This window comes from Perna viridis, chromosome 1 (assembly GCF_037379345.1).
Source record: "Perna viridis isolate PV_CMFRI_1.1 ecotype Kerala chromosome 1, ASM3737934v1, whole genome shotgun sequence".
NCBI classification, from domain to species: Eukaryota; Metazoa; Mollusca; class Bivalvia; order Mytilida; family Mytilidae; genus Perna; species Perna viridis.
In genome coordinates this window covers 49,643,595-49,660,202 of record NC_142445.1, presented here as the reverse complement: position 1 = coordinate 49,660,202, position 16,608 = coordinate 49,643,595, and the positions used below count along the sequence as shown (strand labels likewise).

The window sequence follows — 16,608 nt, the reverse complement described above, 5'->3', positions numbered from 1 at the left end:
GCTTCAGCACGAATCCCTAATGTGTTATCTAATAAAACCAAAAACTAATGAAAATAAACATTTTCGTATTATCCTCTGTACTTGCAGGGACTTTATATTACAGTCCCTGGTACTGGTACACTTGTCAGGAGTAACAGTTCGTAAAGGAATGAACTCAATTTTTTTATTTTTAATTTTTTCAAAATTTTCACTCTCAATTGTAGAAATCGTGCAACAAATCTAGAAACCCCAAAAATTTCAACCACTCGATCTATGGATTGATAACCTATGACGTAACACGATCACGTGTCCATATGGTGAACTAAAATTCGTACGGTTTGGGTCATCGTCGATTTTGAATCAATTAATCTTCAATTAAACGACGAAAGTGTCTACATATATTAGATGCAATAAATCAAATATACTATACATTTAAAAAAAAATGAATTTTTGCGTCATGTCTCCTTTAATAACAATTCTTCCTTTTGAAAACTAAACGCTTATGTCTAACATTTAGACAACACTTGAATGGTACCTAAGTTTTATGACTATGATCGAAATAAGTTTCATTTCTCCAATTCGTCTGCGTAATCATTTAATCATTAGATTTAAGTTCTGTTATCGAGGGATTGTTTTGTACATTTTAAACCGGTCTACCTGAGACAGAAAGACATAATTATGGAATTAAAGATTTGGAGGCTCCAAGATGGTTCCCTCGACTGGAGACTAGGGAAAGGGTATATGAGAAGTCACTAGCATAATATTTTTAATGGTACAAAGAGGCAATTAGGATTTTGAATTTGGAACAGATGCGCTGCTGGTTTCAAAAAACTTGTTCAAAATCAGCCTTACCTGCAGGCGCGTAGCTGCCGTTAGGCAAAAAAGCTTTTGCCTGCACTTGATTTTGCCATATTTTTTTTTAGATAAAATACATTCAGGAGAGGCATAAATGATGCTCTAAAACGCTATGTCCGCGGAGCTTCGGACCCCCTGCCGTAATTTTGCCTACACTTCAATTTGGCCTCAGCGACGCGCCTGACCTAACATAAATTATCAATACAAGACACGAATACTTCATTTAACCTCAGACATATACGGGGATGCAAGAATTGCGAGAATATGACTGAAGAAAATATGTCAGAATGATATATTAAGGATATGCTTAGGAGAATCATGAAAGTAAAAAGGATTCTAGGGAAAATTAAAAGAAGGTAATCCAGGAACAAAGACCAGACATTCAAAACAGATACACACAACAAAGAACATAAAATACTAGTAACCAAAATTAACAAAGCAACAAAAGTAAATGAGCAACTCGAACTCCACTAAAAACTTGGAGCATGAAACAGGTGCACATGTAGGGAAAGCATTCAATATCAGGATGGACGAAAGAGGAAAGGAAATCTATGACACATTGAACAAATCGGTTCTCATTGTGCTGATGGATACACCGTAACGATCCACGAGTTCATGATGACGACCATAAAACTTCTGTAGTGATTCCTTAAATCTTGTAGCAACATAACCCTGTTCAAGAGGCCTAATTGTAAGGAGTTTATCGAGGTACAAAAAGTGTGCATACTTTCCTTTCATCTGTGGTAACATCCCCTCAGCGCATACGTGTGGAGTTTTCATATCACAAATCATATATTCTGTCAGAGCTTGCCGTAACTACTCAGACTTTTTGTATCGTGTTGAACTTCTTACAATTAGGCTTTTAGAGCAGGGTTGTGTTGCTATAAGATGGAATTCATCACTACAGAAGTTTTATGGTCGTCATCATAAACTCATGATCATTGAATAAACTACAATTACTTTGTCAAATGTTTGATTAAATTAAATTAATTATTACAACACTTCTGAAAGTAATTGATTAAATTATTGATTACATTGGCAAGTAATCATGTTTACATCTTATTACGATGAATTTGCAAATAACTATGTATTAATTGAAAGGTTTGGAACATTTTTTTTCATAAGACCTTAAATTCTTTGAATTTAAAAGGTAATATTGTTTTTAAAGTATAGTAGAACACCAAAATTCACAAATTAAACCACATACAATGTAGATCTATAAAATATATACAAGTTCAATATAAGAATTTGTGACTTTCACTTAAATTTTAAAACCATTGCACTTGTTTCATAAACAGTTATGCCTTTAATATTTGAATATGAAAAAAAAAATAGCCATAATACCCTTGGTATTTACTTTTTGTACTTCTTATAAAATTCATTGAAACAATTGCCTAAGATCTTTGATAGCTCTTACAAACATTTTTTTCATAAAAAAAATTGAAAAGTTGAAATGTTTGTGTTCGTAAACAGACTCCTGAAACATTTTGAGTACAGATTCAGATGATTAATACCTAATTTCAATATATATATATATATATCTAATATAAAAAAAGGGTTAAATTTCTTCCAAAGAATGTTATTGCAGGATTTTGGTATTACATACACAACAAAGAACATGAAATAACTAAAATAATACAAAGAAACAAAAGCAAACCCTGTCCCAGAAGCCTATTTGTTAGAATTCTAGCGCGATACAAAAAGTCTGCGTATTTTCGTCAAGCTCTGGCATAACGTATGAGTTGTGATATGAACACTACATACGCAGGTGCTGAAGGGATGTTGCCACAGATGAAAGGAAAGTTGACAATCTGAATGAAAGGTCGTCACGTTTGTCGTAAAATTTGGTCAATAGTTTTCCTTTACCATCGATTTCTAAGTGTAGGTCAAGATATGAGGCTGACTTCACAGTTTCTGTAGTATCCTTTATCTCAAGTTCTTTGGGGTAGATGCGATGTATCGAATCCCCCAAATTAGGATTGTTTAAAGGTAATACGTCATCTATATAGCGGAAACTGAGATTAAAGAATCTAGCTAATTTAAACGATATTCTTTCTTTCGGATCAGATCTGCTATAAAGTCAACCTCATAAGAGTGAAGGAATAGGTCAGCAAGTAGAGGAGCACAATTTGTTCCCATTGGAATGCCGACCGTTTGTTGAAAAACACGTCCACCACACCGGACAAATATGTTGTCGATTAAAAATTCCAGCATTTTGTAAACATTTTCCACTGTATATTTGGATGATGCTTTGGAATTATTTCTTACAAAGGATGAAGAATCTAAGAACTATATATTTGTATCTTGGTGTACCATCTTTTTTTGGGAAAAACAACGATGTATAATGGTTTTATGTTGGGGTTTTAACTGAGTATTAGGAATAGAAGTGTACAGTGTTGAAAAATCAGAAGCTGACAGAAAACGAGAAAAACTCTAGTTTTCTTACTATCTAAACACGATTATCGCGCTCATACACAGATCAGTGGTCCACTCTGCATAATATATACAAGCTATTTTCGATGATTAATTGATTTTTTCGGGCACGTGTATACATTTTCAATGCACTCAAATGGAGATTGAGAACCAAAGACGTAGCACTTCCATTTATGGTAATTGAGCGTTTCTTCCGGTTTTCATTTATGCATATTAATTAGGTCGTCCTGAAAACACTAATAAATCATTCTAACTTTATTTAGTGCTATCCTGATGAGAAAACATTTGTTACACTCGTATCTAAACAAACTATAGTTTTTATAAATGTAAACATTAATAAAACTATCTTTTTCGTGTGACGTCTCATTTAGTGTAATTAAATTAGTATGAAATAATACTATCGATATTTTAATAGTAACTTATGATAAATTCATGAAGTGTTGATTTCTAATTGTTTTGTTCTAAAATTTTGTGTTGACCTCTGAAAAATGTAAACTAATAATGATTAAGACTAATTAATACATTAGTTATTTCATGTATCACATAAAAAAACAAATGCAAATACTCATGTCCAAAGAAAAGAATCTGTGATTATCATTGGAGAAGAATGAGATGCTTCATTATACTACTTATAGAGATAAATTGGTGTTTTAGTTTCAACAGATGGATACTAAACACATTTTTCACTAATTATGATCTTTATCTCATATGTTTTAGCCTGTTTAAAATATCGGATTAATGTAAAACAAAAGTCTCCGGATCTTGAAACCGTAAAATGTTAATATTAAAGTAATACATTACATACTTCTTCTATGGCAAGTCAAGTTGATAAAAATGAGTGTTTTGCAATATTAAAATTTTTTTTTTAATATTACAAATTCATTTTTAATATTACAAATTTGATTTCTAATATTACAAAACCTTTTTTAATATCAAAAAAATATTTTTTATATTACAAATTCAATTGAATTTCTAATATTACAAAATGATTTTTTAATATTAGAAATTGATTTTCTAATATTAGAAAATGGATTTGTTGTATTCAATTACGACTTTTTTGATATTAGAAAATCATTTTGTAATATTGAAAAAAATGTGCATAATTTTGCAATATTGCAAAGTGATTTTTTAATATTAGAAATTCATTTTCCAATATAACAAATTCCTTTTTCTAATTTTACTAATTCATATGTGTGACATTTTGTAATACCACTTAATCAAGAATTTGTATTATTAGAAAATGAATTTATAATATTAAAAAATATTTTCTAATATTAAGAATGATTCTGAAATATCAAAAAACTATGTTTTCTAATATTACAAAATAAGTATTTTCTTATATCAAAAATTCATTTTTGATATTACAAATTCATGTTCTAAAATTACAAATTTGATTTCTAATATCACAAAACCCATTTTTAACATTAAAAATTCAATTGAATTTCTTATATTAAAAAATGATTTTTTTTTAATATTATAAATTGATTTTCTAATATTAGAAAAGGGATTTGTTGTATTCAATAAAGATTTATCAACAGAAGAAATCATTTTGTTATATCAAAAAAATGTGACTGATTTTGCAAAATTACAAAGTGACTTTTTAATATTACAAATTCAATTTGTAATATTACAAAATGTGTGATATTTTATAATATTACTAAATAAGGAATTTGTAATATTATAAAATGAATTTTTAATATTACAAAATGAATCTCTATTATTAAAAAATATTTTCTAATATTAATAAAATGATTTTGTAATATTTAAAATTTATTTTCTTATGGCAAGCCAAAGTGGACGAAAATGAGTATCTTTTTTTAATATAAAAAAATCGATTGAATTTCAAATATTAAGAAATGACTTTTTAATAGTAGAAAATGGATTTTTCATATTCAATTACGATTTTTTTTCTATTAGAAAAACAATTGTAATATTAAAAAATGTGACTGATTTTGCAATATTGCAAAGTGATTTTCTAATATTACAAATTCATTTTCTGATATTACAATTCATTTTCCAACATTACAAATTCAATTTGTAATAATACAAATGTGTGATGTTTTATAATATTCCTAAATCAGGAATTTGTAATATTAGAAAATGAATTTTTAATATTACAAAATAAATTTTTAATATTAAAAAATCTTTTCTAATATTAAAAAATGATTTTGTATTATTAAAAATTCATTTTCTAATATTACAAAATATTGATTTTTGTCCACTTTGGCTTGCCATATTTTCTAATACTACAAAATATTTATTTTTGTCCACTTTGGCTTGCCATATTCTTCATACATAATTTAACATGTTGCTGAACGACAGATTAATATGATATTTTCACAATATGCCGATGTCTTACATACTAGTCGGGCTGCATATCAAGCCCCTGAGCCCCACCTTTAAAAAAATCTGAATCCGTCCCTGTATATAAAGGGAGTAAGTCCTATGAGAATAATTTCTATAACTCACAATACTGCTTTATTTTTTGTACGCGCTAAGTGTTCAAGAAAGTGTTGATCGGACGATTCCGTTTCTCTTAGCGGAAACATCCGAGGTTAGCCGATTGATTTTTAAGAATCAACATTACTTCCCTTTGCTATTTCCGCCAAGTGCCTCGCTCTGGGAGATTTCGGGACACAAACCATCATCATGTTCTCCCGAACAACTCAATTCATTCCACAATGGTTAGTTTCCCTTGTAATTATGCTAGTTTAAGCATGAATCAAATGTCCAATTTCATATACTGACGGAAAACTCTGTCCATGATGCGGTTCATTGACAAATTATGAAGAAGGCGATCGCCGGTGTTGTGACCTCTAACAAAAAATTTGCAAATACTATTCGACGCGAGAATACGGATTATCATTTCAGCGTTTATATGGCCCATGAAATTGGATTTGGTTAGTTGTTCATACGCTCATTCTGTTCAGAGCAAAGCCTGGTGTAACAAACATCTGAAGGCTTCAGATGATCCATGTATGGACCTTCAACTATATTCATCACTACATCAGTGATATTCATTCAGAGCTTTTGAGTTACTCAAATGGACCATTGATCGTATTCTCTGAAGAGTACAGACTCTTCCACACTTGAAAGTCAGTTTTGACTTCTGGCAAGATGTAAATAGACTGGACATTTTCATTAAAATAGAGCTTTCCAAAAACTCAGCTATTTTTATATACTGGGTTATGTTGGTCAAATTGATATTCTTCTGATTGAGTTGCCGATCTGACCAGACGAGGCTAGTGTTATTTATAAAAGTAGAATACGGACATTCTACTTTCCACTTCTGTAAATAATGTCATGTGCATGTCTTTGTTTAATTATTACACCATGAATGAAAATCTAATGTCAACAATTCGCCATTCTTGTTGTTGTACCCCAATTCCTTGCATTTCCGGTGCAGAGTTTAAACAAGTATGGGGAGCCATACGGATACAATACAATTTCACTAAATAATTAGAAAAATGCTAGTATTGGATTTATTGAAAAAAATATGGTACTGGAGATAAATAACTAAATAGAATCTATGTTTCAGTCTAAAAGAGAAATATTTATATGTGGGAATTTAAACACTTTGTTTTTTTAAGGCAAATTATATCAAAATGATGTTTTTTTTTTTTTTTTTTTAATTTCAATTCCTATTCAAATACTTGTTTGATTGGAATTGATTAAGAATTGAAATTATTTAGAATTTTTTAGATCACTTAAAATTGACATACTGTAGGGTGATGTCATTCATTAGATTTTGAAATGTGCTGATTTTTAATTAATAAATATTCAAATATTACTATTTAAGTATTTTTGTATTTTGTATTTTTTTTGCAAATTATTTTTCATTTGAATCAATTCTAACTTTGAAAATTAAATCCTTTATACATTTGAACAACTTAACAAAATCAACAAAAAAAAAAACTGTCAAAAGAAAAATATCCATTCTGTACTGCATTAAAGGTAGATTTTGAACCATCAGGATGATATGGTTTTTATGCTTCATTTTTTTTTAGAGATCTGTAAATAAGAAAATATCTCAAATTAGCTTAAATTTGTTAATTGTGAACTTTTTCTATTGTTAAGTACTGCATATCTATTAATTTCAATTGAATTTTTATTAATTAAATGTTTTTAAGATGAGGCAAAATACGTTGATATTGTGTTCATTTTTTGTTAATCTGGCTTTCCATAGTTTTTTTTGTATGACGCATGACATATTTTGGTCACATGATTGTTGTTAGGGAAGCTCTGCAAATGGCAGATGATAAATCAATATTTCATGTGTATTTTCTACATTTCTAAAAGGAATTCAATAATATGCCATACAGAGGTTTGGGAAAAGTTGGAAATATTCTATGTTGAGCTTAAAACTTGAATATTACCTGGAATACCCATATTCTGATCTTTGTTGTTGTTTTCATGAAACAGGCCATGTTCAGTGTCGGCAACCTCTGATCTCTGACCCAAAATGAAATACATGTACTTTGCATTGTTCAACTTCAGGCCAAGTAAAAAGTATGTGTGCTTGCAGTCACTCTTTGAATGAAATTGGGTTGTTAGGTTGGATATTTTTTTTTCTTATTTTAAATTTTTTAAACAACTCATGATGTCAGCTTGAATTATCACTATATCCTTCAAGATGAGTACTTAGGAGTTCAATGAAAACATTTATTACAACAAATGATCACTAGAAAATCAGCACAAACAGGAATGAAACATTAACAGGCTGTAAATTTTCTGCTTTCAGTTGTCTCATGGCCCTATGTGCAAACAAGTGCATAGCATTGTTGTTTACTATTGGAAATTCTGAGTCCAGTCCAGAGAAGTTACGAAAATAATCCGGATAACCCAAAGTGGGGAGGGTCATTTTTTTTTTTATTTTATTTTTTTCTATTTTTGCATAAAAAGGCTAGGGTTGGGCAGGCGACTGGAACCACACATTTTTTTATTTGGCCTTATTTAAGGAGGGACTGATAATCTAATTATGGTAATTTATAAAATGTAGTCTATGTTTAACTATCTCATGCTTTACTTATGTTAAATCCTTTTGTAGAACTTCAACTGAAATGTACATGAGATACAACATGTAAATCTCTATATTATCATAATAATAGCCTACATATACATATAGATGTATCTCTAGTAAGTATCAGCACATGAATGCATATTGAAATAGGTTTTTAATTTTGCACATTGGGAAATGTTCACTAAATTTTAGGAATTGTATTTACACATGTACCATTAAGACCAATGATTTATTTTTTGCAGATTCAGGAATTTCACTTTTACGAACTCATATTCTAGTCTACATTTTTATTTTACTGTATTTTTACTTCCAGTTTTGTTATTTTTTGTTTCTTTGCTCTTCCTCAAATTTCATTCCTGATGTACATGTGTAGTAGTATTACTAATAAAAAATATTTTTCTTGATATTTTAGCACTCAGGTGCGTGGGATGGCAACCCTGAAGGAAAGTAAGTATATGTATGACAACTCTTTAATATCCTTTTGAATAGGAAAGGCATACTTTTGTTAGATGCATCATTTATAAGAAAGAGTAATCAAGGAAACCAAGATTCTATACTCGATGTCACATACAACACATTTTCGAATTGAAGTTCTACTTTTTAAACCATCAGGACTTACCGCTAGAGTTGTCTCTCTTTTATTTAATATGAAGATAGTTCGCATATATGCATGACGTGTTAGTACCAACGAGTCGCTTATTAGCCTAAATCATGCGTAACAAATCCTTATGGGAAAATCCCATACTAATATCTGCGATGTTGGTTTCTACGGGACGATTTGTTTACAAACGAAGTTCGTAAGTTCCCGTCGAACTCCGGTGACAATCGTCTGCTTGATCAACTTCTCGGTATTGTACGTTGTTCGCGTAAAATAAATTTGAGATATCCGAAATAACGCTGAAATGCATTCTTGGTTCTTCGGTTTTTGGACAAACCATTTAAACGTAAACAACGTCTCCTAGCAACCTGATCACTGTAAACATGGCCGACTTTTTACAATGTAAATATTGGCACCGAGAATTAAAATCTGACTGGAATTTAACGATTCATTGTTTAGGGAGAAGCCGTTTGGCTAAACGAATGAGCAAGTCATTTAAGACAACTTAGGTGTCAATAAAGTCGTAAAAAAATATTTTCATTCAAATTTTAACAGAATCTTATTTATGTGACGCCGAGTATAGTGGAAATCAAAAGAATGTAGTCCTGGGACAATAACTTACAATAGGTATCCCAAAACTTCAACTTGCTGTTTATAATCTCATTTCTGAATATTTTAGTTTAAACATGAAAGATGTTAGTTTGACTTGTCAGATTCTGTAGTTAAAGTTGTAGGTACAAGTTTTGATTTTGATAACTGTTAATTATATAGTCAATGTAAATTCAGTCTCAATATTGTTTAAACCAGCTAATCTTTCTTGTCTTACCTCATATTTAAAAAAAAAAATCTTCAATACTTATGGTTCATTTGTTTAACTTAGTTATTCTGTAAGAGAAAATGAATTTCTCCCATTTTTTTTTCAATTTGATAAGTTCAGTAGATTTTATCAATTGAAGCAAGCCAGGTAGGTGCATGTAGGAAGCATTATTTTTAGTTGTTTATTTTGTTCAGTAAGAGTTTAGATTATTAAAATTAGTGAAAATAAATATTGTGTTTCCTGCAACATTGTTAACTTATTTTCAGTTTTAAGTATGTTTTATTAGAGAACTGAAATATTCTGAAGAAATTTGAATGTTTTTTTTTATTATTCATTTAACAGAAGAGATTGAAGTAGCACCTGGTTTAAGGCAGTCATGGTAAAATGTCAAACAAAGTTCCATTGGTTCTGGCAGAAATGTTCACATTTTATTGTTGAATTGATGTGGGTAAAAGTGTTCAGCATGATGAGATCTATCTGTGGTCAAATTTTGGTTTTAAACTGTTAAGTCATATTGGAGATATTGCCCCTTTTCAACAATTTTTGCTATTTTTAATGTTATTTCTTTCAAAAATCCACTCCTCTGATATTATTTGATCAATTGGAACCAAACTTGGTATGAATGTTCCTTGGTGTATCTTGTATAGAACTGATGTGGGGATTTTTGATCTGTCAAAAAACATGGCCGCCATTACTGAAAATAGAACATAGAGGTCAGACAGTATTTTTCGCTTATATCTCCAAAACTGTTAGGTTAAGCCAAATTCTTTCAATAGCTGAAGTGATCCTTATTATTAGGTCTACAAAAGTCTGTAGGGATAAAAGTTGTCAGATGAGTCCTTGTAAGAGTTATTGTCCTTGAAAGGGGAAAAATCTTTTTTTTTTACAGTTCTCAGTCAATATCTTGAAAACGATGATAGATTAAAAGAAACTTTTAATTGTTGAAATGATACTTATATGTCCTACCAAATACTTCTTGAGTCAAAATTGTTGGACAACTTCTTGTTAAATTTATTGCCTTTGAAAGCCAAAATTCAACCAGGTGAGCAATTAAGGCTCCTGGGAGCCTCTTGTTAAAAATCTAGTTTGCCAAGTCATTGTATGGCAACACTTGTTCTTGTATCTTAGTGAACTTACATGTATGATGAGTGTCTTATTATTTTAATAACACCTACATGTATTATATTTTTCTAGTCCGAGTGAGGTTGAAGTCAGTTACAAACATTCAGAAGATTACAAAATCTATGAAGATGGTGTCAGCAGCCAAATATGCTAGAGCAGAGAAAGATCTTAAGATTGCTCGGCCCTATGGTCTGGGAGCACAAGGTATTGGCTTAGTACATGATGGATAGATGAAAGCAGAATATAAAAAAACAATTTTTGAATTGTATTAGTATAATTGATGATTAGTATATTCCCACTCAATGCCGGTTTTTTCCAGGATTTTGAGAGCTTTAGTCAGTTTTGCATGAGAAAATGAGGACCATTTTAATGGTATATTTTAATACCCCACGCAACAAGGTTGCGGAGGGTATAATGTTTTTGACCCGTCTGTCAGTCCATCTTCAGTTTCCCAGACATTTTTTGAAACGTTTGCAGGTATTGACATGATTTTTGGTATATAAGTTTCAGATGAAGTTTAAATTTTGTTCTGCTTGGGTGATTTTTACCAAAATTACCAGCTGTGAACTTAGCGAAGTTCACTGAAATAACAGTTTTTCTGACTTTTTTTCTAACACTTGCAGATATTGACATGATTTTTGGAAAAAGTTCACCTTGATAAGTTACAGGTCTAGTTTACGTTTCGTTCCACACAGATGATTTTTACCGAAATTACAGGCCTTGTACTTATGAAAATTCACAGAAATAACAGTTTTCCTGACTTTTTTCTAAACACTTGCAGATATTGACTTGATTTTTTGTATATAAATTTACCATGATAAGTTATAGGTCAAGATTAATTTTTGTTCCGCTTGGATGATTTTTACAAAAATTATGGGCCTTGAACTTAGCAAAATTTCTAACGGTAAAATTGATCAGCATGGTGAAACCCACCTATGCAGAAATTTCATCAAAATCTGTTGACCAATGTCAGAGTTATTTGTCCATGAAGAGTATAAAAACTATGAGAGTTTTATAATATGAAAATGAAGTAGATACATGTAACTTACATGTAGATGCTATCTATTGATTAAATGATTCTTGTGACAATAGTACAGTAAGGTCAAGAGTCCAGCTTTAGAAAGCAGGTAAGGGATTCAGGCTCTTTAGAGCCTCTAGTTTTTAGATTCTGGTCTAATTGATCTGCTTCAAATTTTTCTTTTTACAATTTTCCAGAAGATACCTGAAATTGAATGAGAATTCTGCTTATGTAAATTGCTTATGAGATTATGATCATTGAATGCTTTAAAATTGAGGAAAGTATTTGAAAAAAAAAACACTAATGTTTATTCACTTGTAAGGCCACAAGATCATTAAAATAAAAAAATTTAGAAGTTGGATGGCAAATACCTTGCTGTTCCACTATGAACACTAATAAATGTTGGCAAGTATGCTATATAAGCATTTGAATATATTATATACCCATATACATGTATAAAATACTTATTCATACCCATTATATTTAACTTCGTTTATACAAAAAACATTTCAGCCTTCTATGAACAAGCAGAGGTTAAAGGTGATGATTCCTCTCCCAACCAGTTGTTAATTGCAGTAACATCTGACAGAGGGCTATGTGGTGGAGTTCACACCAGTATTTGTAAAGCTATTAAAGCTGAGATGGCAGAATCACCGAATACTGCCGATACTAAACTTATACTGGTTGGTGACAAATCTAAAGCTATGTTACAGAGGTAAGAGGTTTTTTATGTCTAAAGTATATCTTTAAAGAGTTATATTAAGTAACAATATCAATGTCATTAAGTATTTTTCTTGATGTTGAAAGTGATTGATCCAAAATTTAAATTAACTCAGGTTTTTTTTTTTTTCTTGCATATTAATTTGATTTTAATGACTAAGATAAAATAATGTTATTTCATTAGTTCAGGAATTCTCAACTGATATTTGTAGATATGCTTTTTCAATGTCCTTTGCATCATTTGTTTTTTTTTTCTTTTTTCTTTTAGAATATATGGTAAAAATATACTTCTAGCTTTCAACATTATTGGTAAAAAGCCACCATCATTTGGAGATGCATCAAAAATAACTCAAATGCTGATAGATTCTGACTTTAAGTTTGATAATGCCAAGATGTTTTACAATGTGTTTCAGTAAGTACACATGACCTTAAGGTATACCATATCTATTAAATTTTGCAATGAAGTCAACAATTACACAATTTTAGTATAGTATATGTAAGTTGATTTTGTTTTCGGATTGATGCGTGTCACATTCTAAATTACAAAGTAAGCAAGACAAATGATAAATGAATGGGCACTATCAAGTAGAATGTATTTTATTGTACACAGTCGGAATTTTTTTCTGACCCTCAACCTTCAAAGTGGTGTGCCATACAAAAAGTCGGAGATTCTGCGGTACCATGACATTCCTGCCCTTCAACCGCTTCTTACAACTTTCAGGATGAAATCGTGGATATCACACCTACCTAGTTTTGATTCAGGAATCATTTTCATGTATGCTGATATCATATTTAATACAAAAATTACTTTCTTTAATGAGGTTTTCATCATTTTTCATGAGAGACCCATTTTTGTTGATATTTTGAATCGTAATACATGTGAAGTCATGTGAGACTAGAGTAGGCGGAGCTTGTTACTTTGGTTTGGAACGGAGCAGACATGATTTCGAAAACCAGAATTTAATAGAATGTTTCATAAATCCAGTGGAAAATTAAGTGTCTGCTACTGTTCAGTTCCAAAAGGGACAAGCCCCGTCTACCCTCGTTTTTGGCAACTTCACATATATTACATTTCATAATGTCAACAAAGTAGGGTCTCATATGAAAAATAAACAAAACTTCAATAAAAATGTAATTTTTCTGTGGCATATGATATCAGCATACAGGAAAATGATTCCTGAATAGAACTACATTGTTGGTAGGTTTGACATTCGTAATTTCATCTTGAAAGTCGTTTGAAGGGCGGTACTCCTCACATAGGGGAGGGTCACTTCCCATATACCAATATTTAGATGTGCAGCTGGAATGAGTCTGTTTTTCTAGAGTTGGAATATATGATTGGGTCATCATTTTTCCCTTTCCTATGTCAATGGGCTGTCATTTCTGAGCTTTACTACATCAATGAGTCATTTTTCTACATTTGTTCTACAGTTAAATGTATAATTTATTGCTTTTCTGCAACCTGCTGGAGGCCTAAATGGTCTCTTAATTCAAAAAGATGTAAGATACACACAGGGAGTGTAATATAAAGTCTCTGATACACAGTAGTGGAATATATGAATGGGTATGTATTTCATGCGGACAAATATATGAATGGGGGTGTTTTAACTAGCTTCACTTGCATCCCATACCAAATTTTAACAGAAGTGACATCACTCTGACTCCCAACCCTCTATACTAATATCCAAATAAAAAAGAGGATAGTTTCAGGTACAGAGGAAATGCAGATTATTATACACATAGTTGGCAATGGCCTCAAACTGCAAAAAGAATTTGACTGCATAAAAATGACCAAAAAAAATTCTGGTTTAATGGTAAAGCATAAAAATGGCCCCTTGAAACAATCCTTTAATGTGGATTTTCCTTCTCTTCTAGCCACAAAATTGTCATCACTTTCCTTTGGGTTCCATGTTTCTGGTATAGATAAAAAATTCATTATAATTGATCATTAGATGCTGATAGGATTAGTTTCTCCTTGTTTATGAAATGACACAGCCTTTGTGTTGCATGAATGACGACCATTGTAGAACAAAATTCTGCTGTGATATTGGTAAAATTAGGTAAAACTTACATGTATCAATGACATTGGTAATAAGATTGTCATATGTTTGCCACCGTTTTTTCCATTACTGCAATTTAAAGACCTTTCATGCACATCATAATCATTTTAGAATTTACATTTTATTCAATGACTTTTTTTTTCTTTTCTACATTTTAGGAGTGTAGTATCTTACAAGACCACAGCACAGCCACTTCACACAGAAGACACTATTAAGAAAGCAGAGAAATTCACTGTCTATGACAGTGTAGATGAAGAAGTTGTTACTAATTATAATGAGTTTCAATTAGCTAGCTTGGTTTTCTTTGCTCTGAAGGAATCTGCAACCAGTGAACAGAGCTCCAGGATGACAGCTATGGAGGGAGCTAGCAAGAATGCTGGTTTGTATTCTTCATATATGTACTTATAAAAATGTTTACAAGTTACCAGTATTCTTTAAAACATTGAACATACTGTGAAATGTCGATTGAGAGGATAGATTCATTGTCAACAGTTAATTGTCTCCTGCTGAGGACTTTCAACAAAGGGGACTTGAGATAAACTTTGTCCATCAGTCTGGCAGATTTGTTGTCTGCACCTATTTTTTCATGATTTCAGGTATTCATATGATATTTGGTGTATTGTATAATCATGTCAAGTTCAAATTTTGTTCTTGTCCACTGACTATTAGGTGAATAGTGGCCCTTGGGATTTAAACAATTAATGCAAAAATTGTTTTCTGATCTCTTTTTATATATAACAGTCTGAAAAATTCCCAATGAACTATCAAATGTTTAGAAATGATGGCTGTAGGAGCATAAGCATTTTTTAGCAAAATCTGGTCCTATGCATTATTCACAAGTCTTTGCTGGATTTTTACTCAATGGGAGTATGAGATTACCATATGGAGATCTGCATATTGTCAGGAATTAGTCATATTCTGTTATTTTGTGTCAGCAAAAAATAGTACTGATTGCTGTTTGGAGTTTGGTGTTTTAGAAATGGCAGCAAATTGTGTAAGACTGTCAAAAGTGTATAGTCTGACTGTCTATCTACTATAAAAATTGTGTCCAATATGAATCATATGTCCACATTGCTCCCCAAATGTACAGGATGCAACAGGCTGTGAAGTATTAGTCCCGTTAGGGGCAATATATAGTTCATCATGCTCGCAGGTATTGAATTTGATATTTAGTACATTGCTTTACCATGACAAGTTACATATCCCATTTGAATTTTGTACCAGTACTTTGATTTTTTTAATGAGTTACGGTCTTTGGGTTGCAGACTTAGTTTTCTACACTTTTCTTGTTAACAAAGTATGCATGAAGTTCAAATTCTGTTCTATTCGACAGATTTTTTTCCTGTAGGGGACTTGAATACCATGCAATGCTCTCAGAATGCTTCTTTTATTTGATGTATTAATTAATTGTCTTGTTTTTATTTCTGAAAATATATGCCAATTTATTACTTTGTTTATTTTAGGAGAAATGATTGACAAACTGACCTTGACCTTCAACAGGACCAGACAGGCTGTAATTACTAGAGAATTGATAGAAATCATCTCTGGTGCCTCAGCATTGTAATAAACATTCAGGACTAGAATTTAGTGCTATGAACACTTAACAGTGTTAAATAACATTTAAAAGTTTGATAAATTTTAAATTATGAATAAAAAAGTGAAAAATTGTTTTGTGTTAATTTAATCTTTCTGGACAAGTAATCAAGGGAACCAAGATCCTAGCATAAATCAAGAGAATATAATCCATGGACAAAAAAAACAGACATGGAAAACAAATACAACAAAGAAAATCTGGCATTGAAGTTCATGTAGAAGTATTCTTTTCAAGAAGCAAAATATTAAGACATTCTTTGTGTTTTCATACATAGATTTTATAAACAGATTATGATTCTATATACAGTTAATGAAGGAACAGTACCAAGTACCAGTACAAAATAACCTATGTTGCCCGAAGAAAACCAACTAATCAGGAGGCTTATTATAAAT

General features: G+C 31.0%; 1 protein-coding gene across 1 annotated transcript; it reads left to right on the top strand.

Moving 5' to 3' along the window:
• The first annotated feature begins 5,830 nt into the window (after positions 1-5,830).
• Positions 5,831-16,290, top strand: LOC148629169 (ATP synthase subunit gamma, mitochondrial-like). Its single transcript, XM_088545495.1, has 7 exons — positions 5,831-5,951; positions 8,700-8,734; positions 10,897-11,028; positions 12,356-12,557; positions 12,831-12,974; positions 14,781-15,001; positions 16,086-16,290. The coding sequence occupies exons 1-7, from the start codon at positions 5,917-5,919 to the stop codon at positions 16,184-16,186; spliced, it is 870 nt and encodes a 289-aa protein (XP_088401621.1). The 5' UTR covers positions 5,831-5,916; the 3' UTR covers positions 16,187-16,290.
• Positions 16,291-16,608: the final 318 nt, after the last annotated feature.

Coding starts and splice junctions, on each gene's coding strand:
- LOC148629169 (XM_088545495.1), top strand. CDS start 5,917: ATGTTCTCCCGAACAACTCAATTCATTCCACAATG. Junction 11,029..12,355: donor CTATGGTCTGGGAGCACAAG/GTATTGGCTTAG, acceptor AAAACATTTCAG/CCTTCTATGAACAAGCAGAG. Junction 15,002..16,085: donor GGGAGCTAGCAAGAATGCTG/GTTTGTATTCTT, acceptor TGTTTATTTTAG/GAGAAATGATTGACAAACTG.